General features: G+C 51.1%; 2 protein-coding genes across 6 annotated transcripts in view; one reads left to right on the top strand and one right to left on the bottom strand.

Moving 5' to 3' along the window:
* NT5C2 (5'-nucleotidase, cytosolic II) overlaps window positions 1–7630 on the bottom strand; it is a 59879-nt gene extending 52249 nt beyond the window's left edge. Inside the window, exon 1 of one of the 5 annotated variants that reach the window (XM_053983622.1) lies at window positions 7564–7630. The gene's annotated coding sequence lies outside the window, so the exon portion shown is untranslated. Of the gene's footprint in view, window positions 1–300; window positions 321–371; window positions 554–6911; window positions 7168–7216; window positions 7236–7563 lie in introns of those variants that run through there. The other 4 variants (XM_053983625.1, XM_053983624.1, XM_053983621.1 and 1 more) reach the window with 4 other exon arrangements.
* Window positions 7631–13439: 5809 nt separating this feature from the next.
* INA (internexin neuronal intermediate filament protein alpha) lies at window positions 13440–19962 on the top strand. The gene is made up of 3 exons (XM_053984321.1): window positions 13440–14451; window positions 17884–18008; window positions 18564–19962. The coding sequence occupies exons 1-3, from the start codon at window positions 13519–13521 to the stop codon at window positions 18835–18837; spliced, it is 1332 nt and encodes a 443-aa protein (XP_053840296.1). The 5' UTR covers window positions 13440–13518; the 3' UTR covers window positions 18838–19962.
* The last annotated feature ends 629 nt before the right edge of the window (window positions 19963–20591 follow it).

Raw genomic sequence — 20591 nt, 5'->3', positions numbered from 1 at the left:
GCAAAACACAAACCACTAAGTTAATTGGGGAAACAGTCACCTTTCCATGGGCCGTTCAGTTCCCTAGGTTTTAATATTAAATCAATCCTGCTGACACAGGAGCCTGTTCCCTGGCAGGAGCAGAGGAGGACTCAGAGTGTTGTCTCTGCATTTGTCTCAGCATAAGCAGTTCTCAGAAGAAACACAATGAAGTGACAGATCTACTACATCAAACCAGAAGAAACCTGCCAGCCTGAAAGGTGAGAGAACATTAACAAACAACTAAGAAGGCATCATCAGCACATCCCTGTTATACCAAACCTGAGCTGAGAGTTCCCAACACTGAACCTTCCCTCTGGCCAGGACTTCTCTCTTCAGGGAATCTCAAGTACCTTGTTGACTTAGACTTGCAGATGCATTCAACAGCACAGTCTTGTCCTGCTGCAGATGAGCAAACAGCTTGGATCCCCTAAAGGGTTTTGAGATACCTTTAAAAAAACATCTGTCCCTAGCAGAGCAATATGAAAGCCCTGATTCACCCAGGACTTCTTTTTCAGCCTGTTACCTGACCTACTGTAGCCACTAAAAAAAAGAGCTGACCACACACCCAGCCAGCACAAAGCCTCCTGGGCAGCCACAGAAATGCCTCCTCCTAATTGCTTTCAAATCAGCAAATGAAAAACTCCCAGCCTTGCTTTGAGCGTCACAACATGGGAACACAGTTCTCTACATGTTCTAACCTTTCCAATATTTGTTCCTGACCCCACGAGCACACATTGATTTACGAGGTCTCACAGTGCGTTTTATTACTGTCTTTGTTAATATCTACTCTCTACATGTCTATGAAGAAAAATGAGTGGTAGATGAGTAAAACGCTGTTAGTTTTTCATCATCTGTTCCCTCCTGATTGCTCAAGTTTAGCAAGCAGAGTATTTTGGCCTTGGCTCATAAAACTGGCAGTGCAATATTGAAAGAGAAGTTAAAACACGTGTAAAACAAGAGGTTAAGAACCTACCTAATCTCTTATCACATGAAAAAGAAAAAAAAAAAAAGGAAAGGTTAGATTGCAAATGTGTTTTTATCTAACTCTTACAAAGGCTACAGTGTTATTTTGATCAGACATGAAAAAGTCCCCAGACTATTGAAGGCTATAGATGGACACTCCATTTCAGATCACAGCAAGTAAAAGTCTGATTTTTTTTTTTTTTTTAACAAAGGTAAGCAATGAGGAAATGCAGCATCCCCAAACACTGAAAGACTCAAGATAGGCTGTCTTGCTGACCTGCCCTTAAACATCACGGATGCACCGACTGATAATTGTAGCATGAAGCAGAAAATGAAATTTGACTCCTGCCTCAGTTTCCAAACAGCAGAACTAACAGATGATTTACCAGTCTGGCTTGCCTCTATGCTAAATTCCTCTTTCCAGCTTCACTCAGCCACTGGTATCCAATGATGAGAAAGCTAGAGGAACTGAACTGGAAGAGCAGTTTCCAGGGTCAGTCTCAAGTTAACTGATGCTCAAAACACCTGCAATTTATGGTCAACTGATCAGTTTTTTTCTTTAGGGAATGAACTCATCCTGACCTAAAAGAACACACTGAGAGTAACATGAGAGTAACAATAGGAACTGAACAAGCAATAAAAGAGAAACAATTATGTAGCTACTGTGGGCATATGTTCTTAAAAGCTCTCAGGGACTACTGCATAGGGTGTCAGCAAGAACATGATTTAAGCAGAACATTTCGGACCAAATTTCATAGCCCTTTCCTGTGACTACAAAGGCCACATACATCTTTGCATAGTCTTGAAATGGAATTGCTTTGTAACGTCCAAAAAGATCAGAGAGAAAACATTTGAAATACCTTTGCCAATATGTTTGGCTATTCCTGAGGGGGGGGGGGGGGGGAGGGAAGAGGGGGAAGATATCTTGGAGACAGAGAAAGCAAACAAAATCAACATTAAAAGATTATTTATTTTTGATTGCAACTGTTCTACTTACTGACTTCCAAAATTACCTATGCTGCCTGCCATTTGCTAGCACTTATTCTTAGATGTTGTTATTGGTAATTGCCATGTTATGATTACAAAGCTCTGGCATAAACCTCAGGACCTCTTTTGGTTTTCTGAGAGCAGAATATTCACATGCTCCTCTCTGACCTCGTGTTCCTAATTATTCACTGTGCATGCCTATATGTAACTCACCACCAACTGAATCAACCCAAACACCAGCAGATTTCAGCTAGTCTAGAGAACTCTGGGTGCTTTATGCTAAACCATCTTCAGTCTTCTGAATTTACCTTCCTTTCTAGGTTACTTTACAAACTGACTACAAAGTTTCTCTTGTTATACACCATGGCCAGACACACTGCATTTGATGCAAATGACAAGAGGAGTACAGTCCAAGCAGTAAAGTATGAGGTGATTCAGTAAAGTATGAGCTGATTCCCATCCACAGCTAATATTCTCCAAAGGAGATAAGGAATACTGATTTCAGCAGCAAACACTGCCTGAACAGTGCAGCTAAATGCTTCCTCCTGAGCCCAATGGATGCAGCTGGGATGCAGCTGTTCCTACCACAGCAGTGCAGGCAGCAGCTGCTGCCAGGGAAAAGGCAGGAGCTTGCACAAGAGGAGGACAACCCAGCCAGAAGGTCTCACAATCCAGATCTGGCCCCCACCAACTGCCAAAACTGGACCACCCCAGTTGGAAGATATTCTGGGGAAGTGTACCTTCCTGTAAGGTTCAGTGAGAAGCTGCTTCCTGAAAATCTAGCAATAATGTATCTTTAGAGTTTTATCTGTTATGCCAATGTTAACAGGGAGAACTACAAGGCCTGGGTCAGAGCCAGCTAATCTAAAGGCCCACTCTTAAATACACAGTGGAAAACCACTCTACCTCAGAGCCTCCTGCAGAAATAAGTACAGGAAATTTCTGGTTTATCCCTTCCTCTGAACCAACTCTGCCAAGCAAGGTTCAATGGTAATCTTGTAGTAAGCACATAAACAAAATAGCAAGTCTTTGAAAATATCTGAAACATAGCTAGGAGCTGTAAATACTTTAGAACTAAATTAAGCTAAGTTTGGACCACATAATGACTTCAAGGAGCTTTTGTTTTTAAATAAATCACTTGTGGTGAGAAGAGCTGGAATGGCAGTTATAGCAACGACCACAACCACCTTCTTATTTACAGGCTGGGTGCAACATGAGCTGCACTAGAGTACATTGCTCCTGCACATCTGTTTCCACTAACTTCACTTTGGAGCCACCTTCCAATCTCAGAAGAATCACATCTCCTTGGACCTCCCTTTCATCTTCCATACACCTACAGAAGCTCTGCCCACACATTTTTCAGTTTCAAAAGAGAAGCCAACAGGCTTTAGTCCCAGCATCATTTCTATGGTGTCTCATTACTGTGGCTCCTGCTCTCCACAGCTGATGGGCTCACACCTTTGCAGAGTCACTTAAGTCAGTTTGAGCTGGTATGATGCACAGGGTAAGAACCCACTTGTTTTCTTCCTTGGTTGTTAAGACAAGCGTGCAGATGATCACAGTGGGGTCTCCAGCCGCCCCAGTTTAGTCAGAACGGTGTCTCTAGTGAAACCACCAAAAAAGGGCTGACTGTGCTGATAAATCCCACAGCAGGTATTCATGCCCAGAGGATAAGTTAAGATCACCAGCAAGCCACAAGTTTAAGCTCTACCATGCTGTACCAGACTTGGAAAAGTGACAGGACTAAGAGTTCTGGCACACAGCCACTCACTGCTACTATGTCTGGGGACCCAATTGTCCAGGAAATAAGAGCAAATCTGCCTTTGACTTTATAGTACGGTGCACACACTGTTACACGTTCAGGTAATAACAGACTGCCGTGGGTTTTTTATGCTGAATTACTCAGGCTCCCTCCTTGATCTCATACTGCCATATAAAAAATGTATTTCTCCTAATATGGAGATTTATTTCTCCTAATATATCATACAGGCAGATTTCCCCAGCACCTTTTTAGCCCTGCAAACACATGCATGAGACTTAGTAACTACATTTATGTAGGCAGGTCTAGATTATCAACTGCTTACAGTGGCTACCTTAAAGACCAATGCAATTTTTTCCAGATGTTGCTTAAGGTCTGTTTACCATACATAAAGTTCTACTTATTGTATATGCTGGATTCTCTCTGCAGTTGTGTTAAAGAAGCAGACTCATGTTATACATGTGATTTCTGTGTAGAGTGCACAGTCCCAGGATTTAGGAACCATTCCAGTTAATAAGTCACAATGATTAAAAAACAAAATACAGCTCATTGCTACAAGCATCATAATCACAACACATAGTAATTTCTTTAATAGTACAAAACAGACATTTTAAAATAGGAAATATTTATATCAATGTGCTCTTCAAAGATGCTCATAAAGAATAAGATTCAGCACAGAATAGCCAACTCTTGAAGACTTGGATTGTGGCCATTTCAAATTCTATTTGTGCTGCTGACACTAAATAAATAAAATTTTTAAAGCAGATGCAGTACAGACAGTAAGTGAGGAATTTTCATGCACTGACTTGGAAACATCTCTTCCCAAATATGTCCCAAAGAGCCAGGCAAGACTTCCCCTCGTGGGCACATTCTGTTCAGTTTTCTCTCCTATTATTCTCACTGCTGAAGAAGCCACAGCTGTTTTACATCAGGACACGCAGTGTTTGTGGGCCACCCTCAGGCAGGGACCTGTGCAGAGCAGGCGCTGTGAGCTCATCCCAAGGCACATCCCTCAGGCTGTGCCCTGCTGGGTACAGCGCTGTCCTCAGTTTCCCTCGGTAGAGCAGGAGTGCCCTGCTCTCCTCGTGGCTTTACACTGGATGGCATGGGAGTATTTCTTAACCTGAGGTGATCAGTTACTGAGGTGTTCTTTCAAAGGAGCGAAGACAAGGCACAGGCCTGCAGAACAGTGAGCCAGTTCCTATGACAACTTTCCACTGCAGCCTGGCTGGAGACCATTAATCCACTTTCCCCAGGCCAAGCAGCTTCTCCGTGGTAACGCTGCTTTGTGTAGGATTGTCACCAGAGCCCAAGCAATGGCAAATGCCATGGTACTGAACCACCCAGACTCCACAGCACTCCCTAATTCAAAATGCCCGCAAAACTATGGGTTTCACTGAGTGCAACTGCGTGAACTGCAATTCTGTCTCTTGCTCAAGATTTTCAGGGAAGAGCTGTGGCCAGCCCTTCTTCCTGCACCTCCTCACAAGTCAATATCTACAATTCCTGCAGGATTCAAAGACTGCAGACACTCTCAGCTTGTCCTGGTGCACTAGACCTGCTCTGCAGCCAGCCTGCACCATCTCCAGATAACAGCTCACTGCAACAGCTCACCCACCCACCTATCACTTTTCAACAAGCATTATTTTATTAAGCTGAACTGCAAGAGTTATGATGTGATTAAATAAAGCTATCTGTTTTTTCAATAAGCATAATTTAAACACCATATTCTAAGAGTTTGCTTCCCTTCTTCCAATGCAAAAATAATATACTTGTATATTATTGAACACTCTTTTCGGTGCTCCCCAAAAAGCACAATACTACAATGTTTACCAGAAAACACCAGACTAAGCTTTCTGGTTAAAAAAAAAAAAAAAAAATCCCCTGAAAGTTAAAAAAAGTCTAGGATAAATATTTCTAGTGATTTGAAGAAGGGTCTATTAGCTTTCTCTTCAAGTTATATTAGGAATCAAACATGACAAGGAGTGACAGTTCTAGGGGGATATTATTATCATCATCATTACGATGATTAAAAACTGCCTACAAACTGGAAATTTGCCTGGGAAACTTTCAGCCTGCGTCTGATTTTCGCTAGCGTATATCCTAGAATCATCGTATAACACTACTGCTACCGGTGCAAATATACTAACAGGCTGCTAATTTCAAACCTCAGCTGAAAACATCTCTCCCATTCTTACAGCTTTTCTCCCCATTTCTCTCTGCAATTGTACTTAATTCAATGGAGCATTCTGAACGCAGTTCGGTGGTGCATTTGCCATACAATTTGTTTGAATGACGCTGTACAGAGTAAAGGTTGTATTGTGCTATATAATGAAACCACGTCTATGCTTGAACAAACCCCAACTGCTGTTAATCAAACCAGCAGGTTCCTGAACGATCTTTTGGACTCTGGACTAATGGCAATAGATTATTTTAAATAGCAGTTCCACTCTAAAATATGTTTAGGTTGACACAGGCTGACAGGGACAGTGACAAACTTCCTGAGCTAAGCTGATTGATTTGCATGTAAAACACCGGGGTTTTTACTCAGTGCTGGAACTACAAATTCAGCACTTGAACCAAAGACCAAAATGCAGTTTTGCGTTTTCTTTCTGGTTTTCAGTGACACCACGCAGCACCTGAAAGGACCTAGAAATCTTCATATTTTCAGTTCAATCACTAGTGACAAAAGAATATTTAGATCAATACATTTCAATTGGTGACAATGGTACTCTAAACTGACAGGGAGACGTTTCTATGTGACTACTTAGAGAGCATTTTGCAATCTTTGATGTTCAAACAATAAATCTTAAAGAGCTAAAAAAAAATATTTTTGAACATGAGTGATTATGGCTTAGGAGGAATGTTCTCTAGACCACGTCAAAGAGGAGCCTTAGCATCCAGCTTGGCAGCCTTTAGAAACACTAGCAAGGGAATAAACTTGAGCATTTCATAATCTCGGTGGTTCCAGGAATTTTCAAAACTGCCCGTGCTACAAGAAGCAGTACTGTCGTAGGAAGTCACCTGGTCTATCAGAGAACCAGTGTAGGTTTGTTTCCATCATACATTTTGCAACATTATTTTTGGCATGCAAGGAGGGATTAAAAAAAAAAAAAATAAAAGAGTAAGCAAAATGCGAGGAAAGCAACCTTGTACTGGTTTGTTTTATTTATTTATTTACTTGGTGCCCCGCTCCTGGCTTTGGGTTATCAGCTCCAGCCTGACACAGCCGGACTGCCAAGAGCAACTCGAACGGAACGGAGCGGGAGCGGTGACAGCGAGCCCTCGCCCCGACCCAAGGCTGCCGGGACCGCGCTGTCCCCTCCGCGCCCAGGGACGCGGCGTCGCCGCTCGCCGCCGGGCGGCCGCCGCCCCGGGGGGACCTGCGGGCGGGAAGGCGCCGCCGGGACCCTCCGGTCCACGTGGGGCGGAAGGAAAGCGGAAACGGAGGCAGCGGGTGCCGGCCCCGGCCCTGCTCACACACACCGTGCCGGGGGCTCGGGCGGCGGAGCGGACGCGGAATCGCCGCCCTGCCCCGGACGGGGGCAGCTCGGGGGGCCGAGGCACGGCCGGGGGCTGCCCTGCCCGGGGCGGGACGGGGCAGCGGCGGCCGCCGGGGCAGGGCGGAGCAGCGGCGGGCGCTGCCCCGGGGGTCTCCCCGCGCCGCCCCGGCCCCGGCCGCGGGCTCGGCGCCCCCCTCAGCCGGGGCGCGCGCCCGAGGGAGGGGGCGCTGCCTCCCCCGCCACCCGCCCCAGCGGTCCCCGGCGCGCTCCCGCCCCGCGCGCGCTCCCGCCCCGCACCCGCCGCGCGCACCCGCCCGCGGCCGCTCTCACCTCGCGCCGCGCTCGGGTGGAACTGCCCCGCACCAACTGCCGCAGCGCCCGCGCCGCCCGCACTGCGCAGGCGCCGCCCGCGCCCCGCCCCCCGGCCCGCCCCGCGGCAGGGAGCGCGGGCAGTGTGCGAGCCCCGCGGCCGCCGCACAGCCCGCGGCCCAGGGAGCGTCGGCAAAGTGCCGCTCCGGCAGCCGCTGCAGGGGGACTCTGGGGCGTCCCCCGTGTGAGGACACGCTGCGGGAGAACTGCCCAGACCGAGAGACTGGGAGGGGATCTCATCAATGCATATAAATGTCTCAAAGGCAGGTGCCAAGAAGATGGTGCCGGGCTCTTTTCAGTGGTGTCCAGTGACAGGATGAGGAGCAATGGCCATAAATTAAACCATAGGAAGTTCCACCTCAACGCGAGTCACAGAATCACGGAATGGATCGGGTTGGAAGGGACCGCAGAAGATTGTCTGGTCCAACCTCCCACCCAAGTAGAGTTATCCTAGAGGACGTGGCACAGGATTGCATCCAGATGGTTCTTGAAGTCTCCCGTGAGGGAGAATCTCCAGTGAGGGAGACTCCACATCCTCGCTGGGCAGCCTGTAGCAGTGCGTGTTCGCTCACACAGCACAGAAGGTTCTTCCTCGTGTTCAGGTGGAACTTGCTGTGCATCAGCTTCTGCCCACTGCCTCTTGTCCTGTTGCCCGATACCACTGAGCAGAGGCTGGATCCATCATCTTGACACCCTCCCTTCAGATATTTGTACGCATTAATGAGGTCCTGTCTCAGTTGCCTCTATGAGGCTGAACAGGCCTCACGCTTTCCTCGTAAAAGGTGCTCCAGACCCATGACCTTCTCTGATGAGGAAAAACTTTATGCTGAGGGTGGCAGAGCACTGAACAGCCTGCCCAGGAGGTTATGGAGTCTCCATCCCTGAAGACATTCAAAACCCACCCGGACACATCCCTGTGTCACATGATCCAGGTGACCTTGCCTTGTCAGGGGAGTTGGACTGGAAGATCTCCAGAGGTCTGTCCCAACCCTAACAATTCTGTAATTCAGTGTGGCAACTCACAGAACAACCACACAGCCTTTCCTCAGCAGCCTCCTCCAGGCCTGGCATCGCTCCAGTCAAAATCTCTGGGGCTGCACACACACGTACCATGCAGGTGTGCACACACTCAGGCCTGCACCTCTCTGGCCTGCCTGAGCTCCCACAGTTTTGTCAGCCAGCCTCGGTGTTGCTGTACCACATAATGCTCATTTTCAAAATCTGTTACGAGGCTTCTTTGTGTTAGTTTGCCATTGAGTTACAATACTTGAGCTAGGAGCTTAAGGAAGCATAGACTTCAGTATCAAGTAAAAACCTAGTCACTCTACTTTGACATGCTCCCCATGCTGCACAATGTTCCTTTTTTTTTAAGCTCCACAATGGCTGAGAGAGCCAGAGCTTTGGTTAAAATGATGTGATAAATCATTGATACTTTGGGGAGTGTGTCTGCAGTGCAGGCTGGGACAAGGCTGGGGTCAGTGTGTGCCCCATCTGCAGCCAGGAGGGTGGTGAGGAGGTCCCCAAGCAGCTGGGGTGGCAGGGGGTGATGGCTGGGGGCTTGGGGGACAGTGACCACAGCAACAGGCAGGTGTGTCCCATCCCAGTCTACTGTGAGCACAGACTACATCCCTCAAGCCTCCAGACACGGCCACTAGGCTGGGCAGGCTGAGGGGATCATTGTGCAGAGCAGAAACTGCCTGTGGTGCCCCCCAAGTTGTGCCTGCTGGGTCAGCACCGCCACAGAAAGTGCAGAGCAAAGCAACTCCCCCCCCCAACAAAACAAGCCTCGCTTTTTTCTGTCTGTTTTTTCCTGACCCCGGAGGGCTGGGAAAGGCCTCACACTGGGATTCTGGCCACCTCAGGTTGATCCCTGCCAGAGACAATGGTGATGGCAGCCATCCATCTACCCCACCTCATCCAGGCCCACGCTGCTGTGCCAAGCCACTGGAACACTCATTCAATCTCCCTTCCCATCCCTCAGTGGTAGCCAGAGGCTGGGAATGTCTGCCTCACACTGGCTGCAGCTCTTCTGTTCCCCCTGCCATGATATTTCCTTTATCTCCCCAAGGACTCCCTCAGCGTTTCCTATTGCCCTCCACTCTGCCCCAGGTGATAAGGCTCTGCCACCAACCTCTGGCACAGGGACACACAGCTGGGCAGGGTTTAGCTGACTTGGCCCATTGTACCTCTCCAGGCTCTGTCAGCCTTGCTCCATCATCCCCTTCCAAGGGGAAACACCCAACAACACCAGAACTATTAGTTCTGGCTGTAGCAAAGTCCATTTTTGGTGCCAAGCCTCTGGCAGGGAGGCATTGCTCACCAGGGAAGCTCAGCCTGCACTTCCCAATACCCTGGGACATCTCACAGCACCTGCACCAGGCCCCCAAGCAAGAGTTTTTGCTTGGACATGCAGCCACCTGTATTTGTCATTTCCATGCATCCTCATGGCAGGCCTCTCCTGAAATGTCTGTCTGTGTGTCTTTCCAACACATAACCCCAAAAGAGTCACTGAAGCCAACAAGGATGACTAAAAATGTGAAATGGCTTTTCTGTGAAGGAAAATGAAATAGACAAAAACCTTTCAGCCTAGGAAAGAGGTGAAGTGGGGTAAGGCAGAGGTCTGCAAAATTCTGCACAGGGAGGCGAGTGGGGAGAAACTATATCCCAGCTCTTCTATTGTGTCCCACAAGCCAGGGATGTGGAATGAAATTACCTGGCAGCACTCTGAAACATGAAAAAAAGATGTTTTTTCATGGAATGCATTATCAAACTGTGGACAATGTGCACAATGTCATGCAGGACGTGAACTTGCATTGATTAGATAAGGGCCAGTAAACAGAGATGTGACTGCTGTCTGGGGAGCCCCAGAGCTGCAGACAGACAGAACCAGAGAAGTTACAGCAAAGTAGCATAAATCTCCCACTGTGAGAAACACACTCCTGAGTTAGAGGGATCCAGTACAGGCATTTTCCTATTTTTGTTAGTGTGTTTGTGTGTGTGCAATAAAGCAAATTCATCTGTCCTCCTTACACGTGTGTTTACCACTTACCACTTTTCTCCCTGACTTTGCTGCCCTGACCGAGAGAGCTCTCCCTCCTCTAGGGGGCCAGACCCACCTGTGCCAGAGGAGATCTGGCAGCAGCCTCCTGGAAGACACCGGGGTCTGCCTTTTTCCCACCACTGGCAAGCATTTCCGTCTCACGAAGCTGCTGTGGTGAGGCTGGGTGGTGAAGCAGCCCCCCAGAGCTTTAGTTTCATGGGCTGTGCTGGCCAGGAGGTGTGTGTCCCATTGCCGCGTGTGCACAGCTCAGAGTAGGGCTTTTCCCTGTGACTCACGAGCCCGGGCAGATTGCAGCTCGGGAGATAAGTGGTTTAATGAGCCTCGTCAGCAGGCAGATGCTGTGCGGAGAGTATCACAGAGCTTTAAGGAGTCCTCCTGCTGTCTCACATATAAGACTTGATTTTTGAAGTAACTAGGAGGTACGGAATAGTCCTGGGTAATTTAATCCCTAATACAACCCATCGTGGTTTCATTGGTGTACAATTCTTAGCTATGGGACTGCTTCTCTTTGGTTTTCTGCTTGTTTTCTAGCCTTATAAAGCTCCCCCTGATGCCATGTGTCTGTGTCGCAATAGTTACTCAAGAGTCAAGGTTTCCTGATGCTGAACACATCACAGGCACTGCTGTGCTTTTGGTTTGTGCCCTCTTGTCCAGCTTGTCATCTCGTTTCAGGTCTGACATGCCAGTGTTAAGCTTTTCTCCAGCCTTGGAGTCACAGCCTTGTTCTGCAGGGCAGCAGCGCTCACTGTAATTTAGTGACTCTGACCCCTTGTACTCATTCAGCTGCACAGTTCCAGCAGTCACACCAGCAACTGGCACAGGTCTCAACTGTTTCATGCAGCCCCTTCTGGGTGTGTAAATGATGTCAGAACACCTCGACCCCTTTCCCAGAGGCAAAGGGATTTTATCCCAGGGTCTTTCCCCATGGAAATCAGTACTTCTACTACCTTGTAGTTCATGTGCTGGAGGAGACTGTGACACTCCTAACTCAGCTGTTAGGGTACATAATATGTATGGCAGTGCTAAAACAGCATGAGTGAGGAAGCCAGGGTAAGCTGCACTCCATTTTCCATGACAAAGAGAACCACAGAAACCTCTATCATTAGTAATAAGCAAAGCCATCAAAGCACTGCCACACACATTACTAAGCAGAGCTGGAAACTTCTCAATTCTGTGATCAGTTACTTGACTTAGGATATTGTAATGCAAAGTAGGAGACACTGAGGAAATGGTAAAACACATGTGAGGAGTATGTGAAATACCTGGAGAAAAAAAACAGACCAAGAAGAGGATTTCTGCCCTGGCAGTGCGGGCCAAGCAGCCCAGGCCAGGGCAAAGATAGCTCACCTGTGCCAAGTCTCTCTGCCTGGGATGCTCTGCCATCAAAACGTGAGCTGCTTGGATGATGCAACTGTGCAGCTCACACTGCAGCTGCACATTGAGCTACCTGCACTGAAGGTATTGCTCAACCACAGCAAGAGCTCTTTTGGAAGTCATACCTCTCTCCAATGCCAGCCCTGGCTTGTTTGTCCTCCCTGCTCATTTCCTGGAACTCCCTCATGCTGTCCTCTGGTCACCTGTGAGGACAAACAGGGATAAGTGGAGTAGAGGAACGGGGCATAGTGCAGATCTCTGTGCCACAGAGATGTACAGCAGGGGACGGGATCCAAATATTTGCTCATTTCACCCATGTTTCTCACACTTACATCAAAATTAAGTTGTTCTTCCATCTCACAGCTGTATTTTGTGCTGCTGCTCCCAGAAATCAGTCATTTCTGATTGGTCTCTTGGAGGTCCTGCACTGGGGTGCAGGTGGGGTATGCATGTACCTCCCTTCCTGTCAGTGATACAGCCTTGGCTACTCCCTGCACACCCTAGCCAGTGGGAGGGCCCAGCCTACTTGCATGGACAGTACAGAAAAGTGAAGTGTTTCAGTTCCTGGCAAACAACCTAAAGGCAAAATCCTCCCTGTGTGTCACCTGTGTTACATCTGGACTAACCATTACGAGCCTTTGTCCCGGTCACACCCTCCTCCAGGCATACCCCCAGCTCTGCACCCCAACAGTCCCCATCCCAAGGAGACCTCACGCAGACACAGGCACCCTGGTCCTTATCAGAGAAGAGGAGGTGGAACCAACCCCCCAGGGCACCTTCAGCCCAGACACAGACGCACAGCACAGCTTCCCTTAAGCATTGGAGGGGACAGCTGGGAATACCCCAGCAAGAGTGATTTGTGTGTATGTGTGTGCACATGTGTGTCTGTGTGTCTTTTGTCTCTCTGGGTGCCTGCCTGACTCTCTCTCTCCACCTGCCCATTTCTGCCTGCTTCCTTCTGTCTCTCTACCTTTCTGCCTCTCCTTGCCAATGCATCTGTGTGTCTCTCTGAACAGCTGCTTTGCCCCTTTGTCTCTCTGGCTCTAAGCATGCGGACGTGTGTCTTACTGTGAGTGCACCTGATCCTTTTTGCATACCTGTGCATCCATCTGTCTCTTTGTGTGTGTGGACCTCGTCCATATACCTGTGTATGTTCCTGGAGCATGCCTGTTTACATGCTCCTTCTGAGTCCGTGTGACCGTCTATTCCCCACACACATCTCCCCCCACATCCATCCGTCCGTCCCGCTCCGTGCCCCGCCCGCTGCCAACAGCCCTTCAGCACTGCGGCGCACGGACAGCTCCTGTCTCCTCCTGCCGCGCCGCACCGCACCTCACCGCACCGCACCTCACCGCACCGCGCCGCACCGCACCGCGCCCCCTCCGCACCGGAGCGCTCCGCCCCGCGCCCCCTCCGCGCCGCGCCGCGCTCCGCCCGCCCTACATAAGCGCCGGCACCGCCGCCGGTCCCCCTCCGCCGCCATGAGCTACAGCGCGGAGCCGGCGGCGCTGGCCGCTTCCTATCGCCACCTCTTCGCGGAGGCCCCGCGGCGCCCGGAGATGCTGGCGGGCCGGTGGGCGCGCCCGGGCGCGGAGCTGGAGGCGGTGCGGGAGCGCGGCGCGGAGCCGCGGCGGGCGCGGGGCAGCGAGAAGGAGCAGCTGCAGGGCCTCAACGAGCGCTTCTCCGGGTACATTGAGCGGGTGCGGGCGCTGGAGGAGCGGAACCGGGCGCTGGCGGCGGAGCTGACGGCGCTGCGGCAGCGCTCGGACGAGCCGCGCCGGCTGGGGCAGCTGCTGGGCGGGGAGCTGCGCGCCCTGCGCGCCCGGCTGGAGGAGGCGCACGGGGAGCGGGCGCAGGCGGCGCTGGAGCGGGCGCGCCTGGCCGAGGAGACGCAGCGGCTGCGGGCGCGCTGCGAGGAGGAGGCGCGGAGCCGCGCCGAGGCGGAGCGGGCGCTGCGCTCCCGGCAGCAGGCGGCCGAGGCGGCCTCCCGCGCCAGCGCCGATCTGGAGCGGCGGGCGGCGGCGCTGCAGGAGGAGCTGGCGGCGCTGCGCAGCGCCCACGCCGAGCATCTCGCCGAGCTGGGCGCCGCGCTCCCGGCCGCGGCCCCGCCGCCGGCCCCGCGGCCCGACCTGGCCGCGGCGCTGCGGGAGCTGCGCGCTCAGTACGAGGCGCTGGCGGCCCGCAACCTGCAGGCGGCCGAGGACTGGTACCGCGCCCGCTGCGCCCGCCTGCACGAGCGGGCGGCCCGCAGCCAGGAGGCCGTGCGCGCCAGCCGCCGCGAGGCCGGCGAGTGCCGCCGCCAGCTCCAGGCGCGCCTGGTGGAGATGGAGAGCCTGCGCGGCGCTCACCAGTCCCTGGAGAGGCAGCTGCAGGAGCTGGAGGAGCGGCACAACGCCGAGGCCGCCGGCCTGCAGGTGAGCCGGGCGGCGCCGGGAATCGTCACCGTGCCCTCCCCTGGCACCGGGTTGCGCCGGGCACTAGGAGGCACCGAGCATCCTCCTCCCGCGCCATCCGCACTAGTCGGCACCTCCATCCCAGCAGCCGACCCCTGTAGTGTGTAGCGCCGGGAATCTCATCGCACGCAAACAGCCGGCGCTGTGCCGCTGCCCGCGTCCCCGTACGCTCCCTCCCCTGGTCCTGTGCAGCGCTGAGCATCGCCGCGGCCTGCGAAGTGCCGCAGCGCAGCTCCGTCCCCTGCAGCAGCCCCTCCCGCAGTTCTGTGCAGCGCTGGACACCCCGGCCCCATGCGGTGTCCCCCTGCCCCACATCGCCCAGCACCATCGCCTGCGCTGTCCCGAACAGTGCCGTGCTGCACAAAACACCCCTAGCACGGAACAGCATCCACCCCTATTGCCTTGTGCAGAACCCACCCATGCAGGCAGTGTCCCTGCAGAGCTGCGCAGCGCCAGGCATCCCTGCAGCCTTCCCACCACCCAGCATTGTGCCTCTCTGCTGTGCACACTGATCCTGCTCCACCACGGCCTTGCCTGTTGCCTTCACCCTTTATCCAGAGGCAAAACCCCATAGAGCAGATTTCGGGGAAGCAGGCCAGCTCATCCCTTCCAACACTCCCTTCCTGCAGGGGACATCCCGCACACGGTAGCGCTGTTTGGGGCATCGATCCGTCCCTGCCCTGTCCCTTAAGGATCAGGTCCAAAATTGCCTACACATCATTGTGGGTAATTCCTCGAAGCTGTCTGCCCAGGCTTGGCCCTTTGCCCTGTGGCCTAGCTCTTGGCACCTGCACTGCAGAAATTGGAGCTCTGCAAAGGTTAAATCTGGATCTGGACAGATCCCAGCATTTTTTATGTCTTGTGAAAAGACTCATGTAAGGTAGACACTGCGTGCTCCATATCTCTTATTCCATTACTGCAGTATTGCCACATTCTCTTGCTACAGGGAAATGTTCATGATTTATAATAAAATGAATCATGAGATTGTTCTATTATATGGCTGTTAAATGATCTCTGGTTTCTAAATCAAGCCATTTCCTTCTAAATACTGAAACAACTGCCTTTAATATTACCTGGAGGGCCCAAGTAATGCCTTGTCATTTCCAAGGCCAAATTTTGCCAGGTGCTCTAAAATTCATGCCTTAGTTCCAAGCTGCTTGCAAGCTTCCTGAATAGTTGAGGTGGTCTTCAACAATTTTTGTGGAAATAGGCAATATAAAATATTATCTATAGTGAAAACATTATACACAATAATCTTCTTAAATACTCTTGATGCCATGTGAAAGAGGGATCCTGGGAGCAACCTATCAATTGGGGAAAAACAAAATTAAGCAACTGGATTAAACAGCACCATAACTGAAATTGCTTTAGTGACAGCATGGCAGTGCTTTTCTATATGACCCTCAGGATCTACTTTATGTGTAGCAATACTTAAAAGTCCATTGAGCAATGTGTGTGTATATCAGATAAGTTATTTCATGGGCTGCAAACAGTGGAAAAGGTCGGAAGTGTGTCTTAAAAGAGAATATTGCTATTGTCTGAACTTTAAAAATGATCCTGCTAAAACAGGGCCATGTCTTTATAATTGTGGGCTGCCTAGTCAAATCTGAACCAACATACAAGAGCTTTTTGTTAGGAAACAGGTTTGCAGTGGTGTGAGGAGGGGATTTTTATTCTACCAGCTGGTAGAGCTGGGTTGTGGAAGAGAGGTGCAGATCAGGAACAAGGACAACCAGTTTTGAAAGAGTTTTTTGTTCATGTTGGCTAGAGGCAGAGGGGGAAGAGAGCTGGAGGCACAAAGAGTCACAGCAGCAAGAGTGGAGGGTCCTGTGGGGGGATCACCTCAAGTCATTTTTTTTTCTGTCCTGGCTCTGTACAGCAGCAATCTGTCTGCATCAGAGCAGAGGCTTTAACCTCTACAGCAGCAGCAGCCATGTCCTGTGGCTTCTCAGTCAATGCCCCAGTGATCTCCTCAGAGGCACAGCTTCTTGCAGATCTTTTGCTGTGGAAAATGGTCAGGGCAGCACAGGTCAAAGCAGAGACCACAAGGATGGCTCCTAAATATCCTGCAAGGCTGGTTGTGCCCAGCTAATCTGACTGTGACATGCTCTGTGCTGCATTCAGGATGAGCTGCTGCTCTGAGAAGCTCTGCTCAAACGGGGCCCACTGCATCAGGGTCAGCACAGCTCCTTGGGCAGCTCCACGTGCTTTGATTGTCTCTGCACTGTCCACAAGGAAGGTTAGGCAACAGAGGAAGCTGGGGACATGATAGGAATGGGAAAGGGACAAGATGAGGGTGATGTGTCAGGGCAAAGATCGTTTGCTGGAACAGAGGATCTGGAAGCAATTGCAAAGTCCTGACTCTGGGAGGGGATGCAGGAGAGTGGAGGTAGGCAATGGCCATTGCAGGGCTCTGTAGGCAGGGCTATATCATGGCTTAAGTGCAAACTGCTGACTCATTCGTGTTCCAAATCATGCTCCTCTGGTGGCACAGTGGGGCAGCTGACAGCAGGAAACTCGATTGGGAAGAGCCTTATGGGAGCAGGTTTCACTGCTTTCAAGCTGCTACTTAGATACCTAGATGCATGTGGGAAAAATACAGACTGCTTTTTTCTGAGAAAAAAAAATAGAAGAAAAGATTAGTCTCCTTTGTTAGCAGGAATTCTGGCCTCCACATCACAGATAGAACTGGTTATAAGGGACAAAAGGCAGGGCAAAGCTGACAGGAAGGATGCTAGAAGGACACCGTTGTCCAGCTGAGCACCCTGACTCTTGCCAGGGCAGGTCCCTGTCTCTGTAACCTCCCCAAATCCCTGCATTCAGAATCTCCCACTTCGGGGCTCTGAGGCATTTTCCCAGGAAGGTGACAGACTTCCCCACCTGGGGGGGACCCCTGGCAGCAGCGCCTCTCCTTCCACCTCCTGGAAGCATGTCCCACCCTTCTTAAGCCCTGCAGATGCAGACTGCAGCCTTTCTTCTCTGCTACTGCAGTGCAGGGTGCTTTCACTTGAATTGTTGACCCACTGCCTCTACTTTGAAGATGTTTAAGCCCAAAACTTCCCTCTGTAGCAGCCTGCCTTGTCCCCCACAAGACTGGGGGACCCACCACCATGCACTATTTGCCCATCTCACAGTCCCTGCTGCAACTACATGAATCCATCAATGGTTGAAGCCTCTCCCATTGCCTGCTCTCGGAAGCCAGGCCTGGTGCTCTGCCTGCTTCTTCATTCCTGCTAGCATGAGATTTCATGATCCCAAGCCCCTGGTGGGATGTGCCATCATGGATCAATTGCCCATTGCAACTTCCCTGTCTCTACAATGGACAAAGCAGAGTGGGACTGTGGGAGAAGTCCCTGCTCCAAAATACAGGGCTGAGCACCCTTGTCTTTGCAGGACACCATTGGACAGCTGGAGGACGACCTGCGAAACACCAAAAATGAGATGGCTCGGCACTTGAGGGAGTACCAAGACCTGCTCAATGTCAAGATGGCCCTTGATATTGAGATAGCTGCCTACAGGTAAGGCTGCTCTATTCCTGCTCCAGCTGGACACTTCCCAAGCCCAATCCCCTGACCCCACTAGGCTGGGGTATTTTCAAGGGCCCAGAAAATACTTAGGTACACACTCCAGGAGCACTTCAAACATGTTCTTCATCTCCCCCACCTGGATCTGCCATACTCCTGCCAGGGGAGCAGCCATGGCTCCATGTCCTGCTTTGATCTAGCAGCTGTGAACCAGTTCCCTCAGCCATCCCAAAAGCAGTATTTTTTAATGGGGACAGCTGGGGTTGGAAACCTGTCTCTCTTGCAAAGTTAAAAGTAGGTGCAAAAGACTGTGCTTCAGGTATTTATTTTCCTGGTCTTTCTGGAGAGGAAAGAAGGGAGAAAGTTGCTCTCCTGTACCCCGTATTGCAAGTCTTCCAGAAATAGTTGACCAAAATATGATTTTTAATCACTTTCACGGTGCAGTGTGAACTGATGGCTTGGACTTGCCTGCAGGGCACAACATGCTCTCAAGTTTTGCAGATGTTTCACATCCCCATACTAACCTCTTCCCTTGTGATGTGCTTGCAGGAAGCTGCTGGAGGGAGAGGAGACCCTCTTCAACATGGGAAGTGGAGGCCTTCCATCTCTCAATTCCCTCCCCAGCCCCACTTACTCCTTCCAGCCAAGGAGCTTTAGTTCCTCTACTCTGTCCTTCAAAGAGGAGGAGCAAGGAGAGGTTATTAAAGTGACCTCTAAAATATCATCCAGCAGGGCTGAGGTGATTGAGGGGACCATAACCTCTGTCAAGAAAAGAGGGAGGTTAAACCTGCATGGAGGAATCCTTGCCAATGCAAAGATGTAACCATCAGGACCCAATGTTCATAAGCATTTGAGGGGGAACAGTCTCCACTCGGCCTTGAAATTGCTCCTCTGGGCACAAAGCTGCACTGGGCTCGCAGGAAGCCTCCCTTAAAAACACAAAACCCCCCTGGGACACCAACCCAGGGATGGCTTCCTTGTGGATCCTGTCACACAGAGGCCGAGCTTGGCACATTGCTCCCTTTTAAATGGGGTGGGGGCACACAGGACAGGTAGCTAGAGATGCATGTTGGTCATTGTGGTGGTGGCACATAGACTCGTAACACGCTCCCTCTCTCCACCTGCCGCGGGCGAGGGGCAGCCAGCTGGGAATGCTGCTGAGCCAGCTCTCCGGGGAGGGGAGGGAAACAACTCAACATGTTTACTGTAACTAGTTTCATCAATTATCCAAATCCATGTACAGCTAAACTCTTCCCCACTCAAACTGTAGCCATCCACTTTTAATCCTAGAAGCACAGAAATAGCCATACTGGACCTGACATCTGATCTAAGCCACGTATGTTTTGAACTATAAGGAATGTTACTTTTTCTTTGTACTGACAAATCTTGTTTTCTGAGAGCACTAGTCAAGCCAGGCACATGGGGTTTATAAGCAGCAGGCACAGGGCAGGGAACTGCTACACTGGAGGTGAAGGCACCACCATTCTGCGGGGTGCAGCACCTCATGTGGTATCACTGTCTCCCAGATATGAGGGTCTGAGGGCCCCTTGTTAGGCTGCACAGTCTTCACATGAAGACCCTGTGCCTAGATTAGCATCGTGGTCCAGCCAGCACTGGGAAGCTGCAGCGCTCCTGAACACCAGCCCGCAAAGCATCCTTGTCTCCGCTCTAACTGTTCCAACGTGTGCCAAATTTGATATAGGATTTAACAACCATAGGTTTCCTTCAATGCCTTAAATTGCCAGCGATCGCTTTTGCAAGAGCCGGAGACGCTGCGTGTTGTGTGTCAGTGCCCCGGCAGGGTTATCAGCACCAGACCTCGCTGCCCTTGCAGTGCTGCCAGAGTAGTTCCTGGAACCAGCAAATTGTTTGCTCGCACTCTTTCCTCTTCTATTGTAAGGCACAAATTAATAATTAAAAAAAGAAATAGTTGTGTGGATCAAACTGAGCTGTTTTGTTGTCTTTGCTGCTGCGTCATCTTGGGAATGCACATTGGTGTCTGGCCCTCAGCTGGTCCAGTGCCCAGCAGAGCCTCTGGGCCCCTGCAAAGAACTTGGTGCTGGGGTGCAGCTGCCAACCCCTCCTGCTGGGGTTGCAAGGCAGGGCTGGACCCACTGATGGCAGTGGACCATGCCTGGGGCTCACCCCAGGTGCCTGTCATGGTGGCCCTGCTGTGTGGAGTTCATGGCCAGCTGGCTGAGGGATCAAGGTCTGCCACGGCCGAGTGCACCCTCGTTTGGTCAGAAAGTGGACTCTGAGGCTGTGATTTGCATCACATCCCTGACAGTTCAGTCCCAAGGTACCTGTCATTTCCTCTCCACGCTGCCTGTGTGCTCGGGGGTTAGAAACAGCCTCGTGCTTTGTCTGTGCAACTGAAGATAAAGTGAATTACACAAGTGCAGATGAAGAGCAGAGGGTGCACCCACCTCCCAAGTAAACCCAGTCGTTACAAGTGCTGTGACCAGCAGTGGTTTATATTTGGAAGATGCACACATTCTGCTTGAGATGTGCCTGTAGAGGGAAAAAGCACAGGCAGCTTCCTGCTGGGTGGCCCTGCGAGAGCACACTGTCCTGTTG

Source organism: Vidua macroura, chromosome 8, assembly GCF_024509145.1.
Source record: "Vidua macroura isolate BioBank_ID:100142 chromosome 8, ASM2450914v1, whole genome shotgun sequence".
Lineage (NCBI taxonomy): Eukaryota > Metazoa > Chordata > Aves > Passeriformes > Viduidae > Vidua > Vidua macroura.
This window is presented reverse-complemented; position numbering and strand designations above follow the sequence as displayed.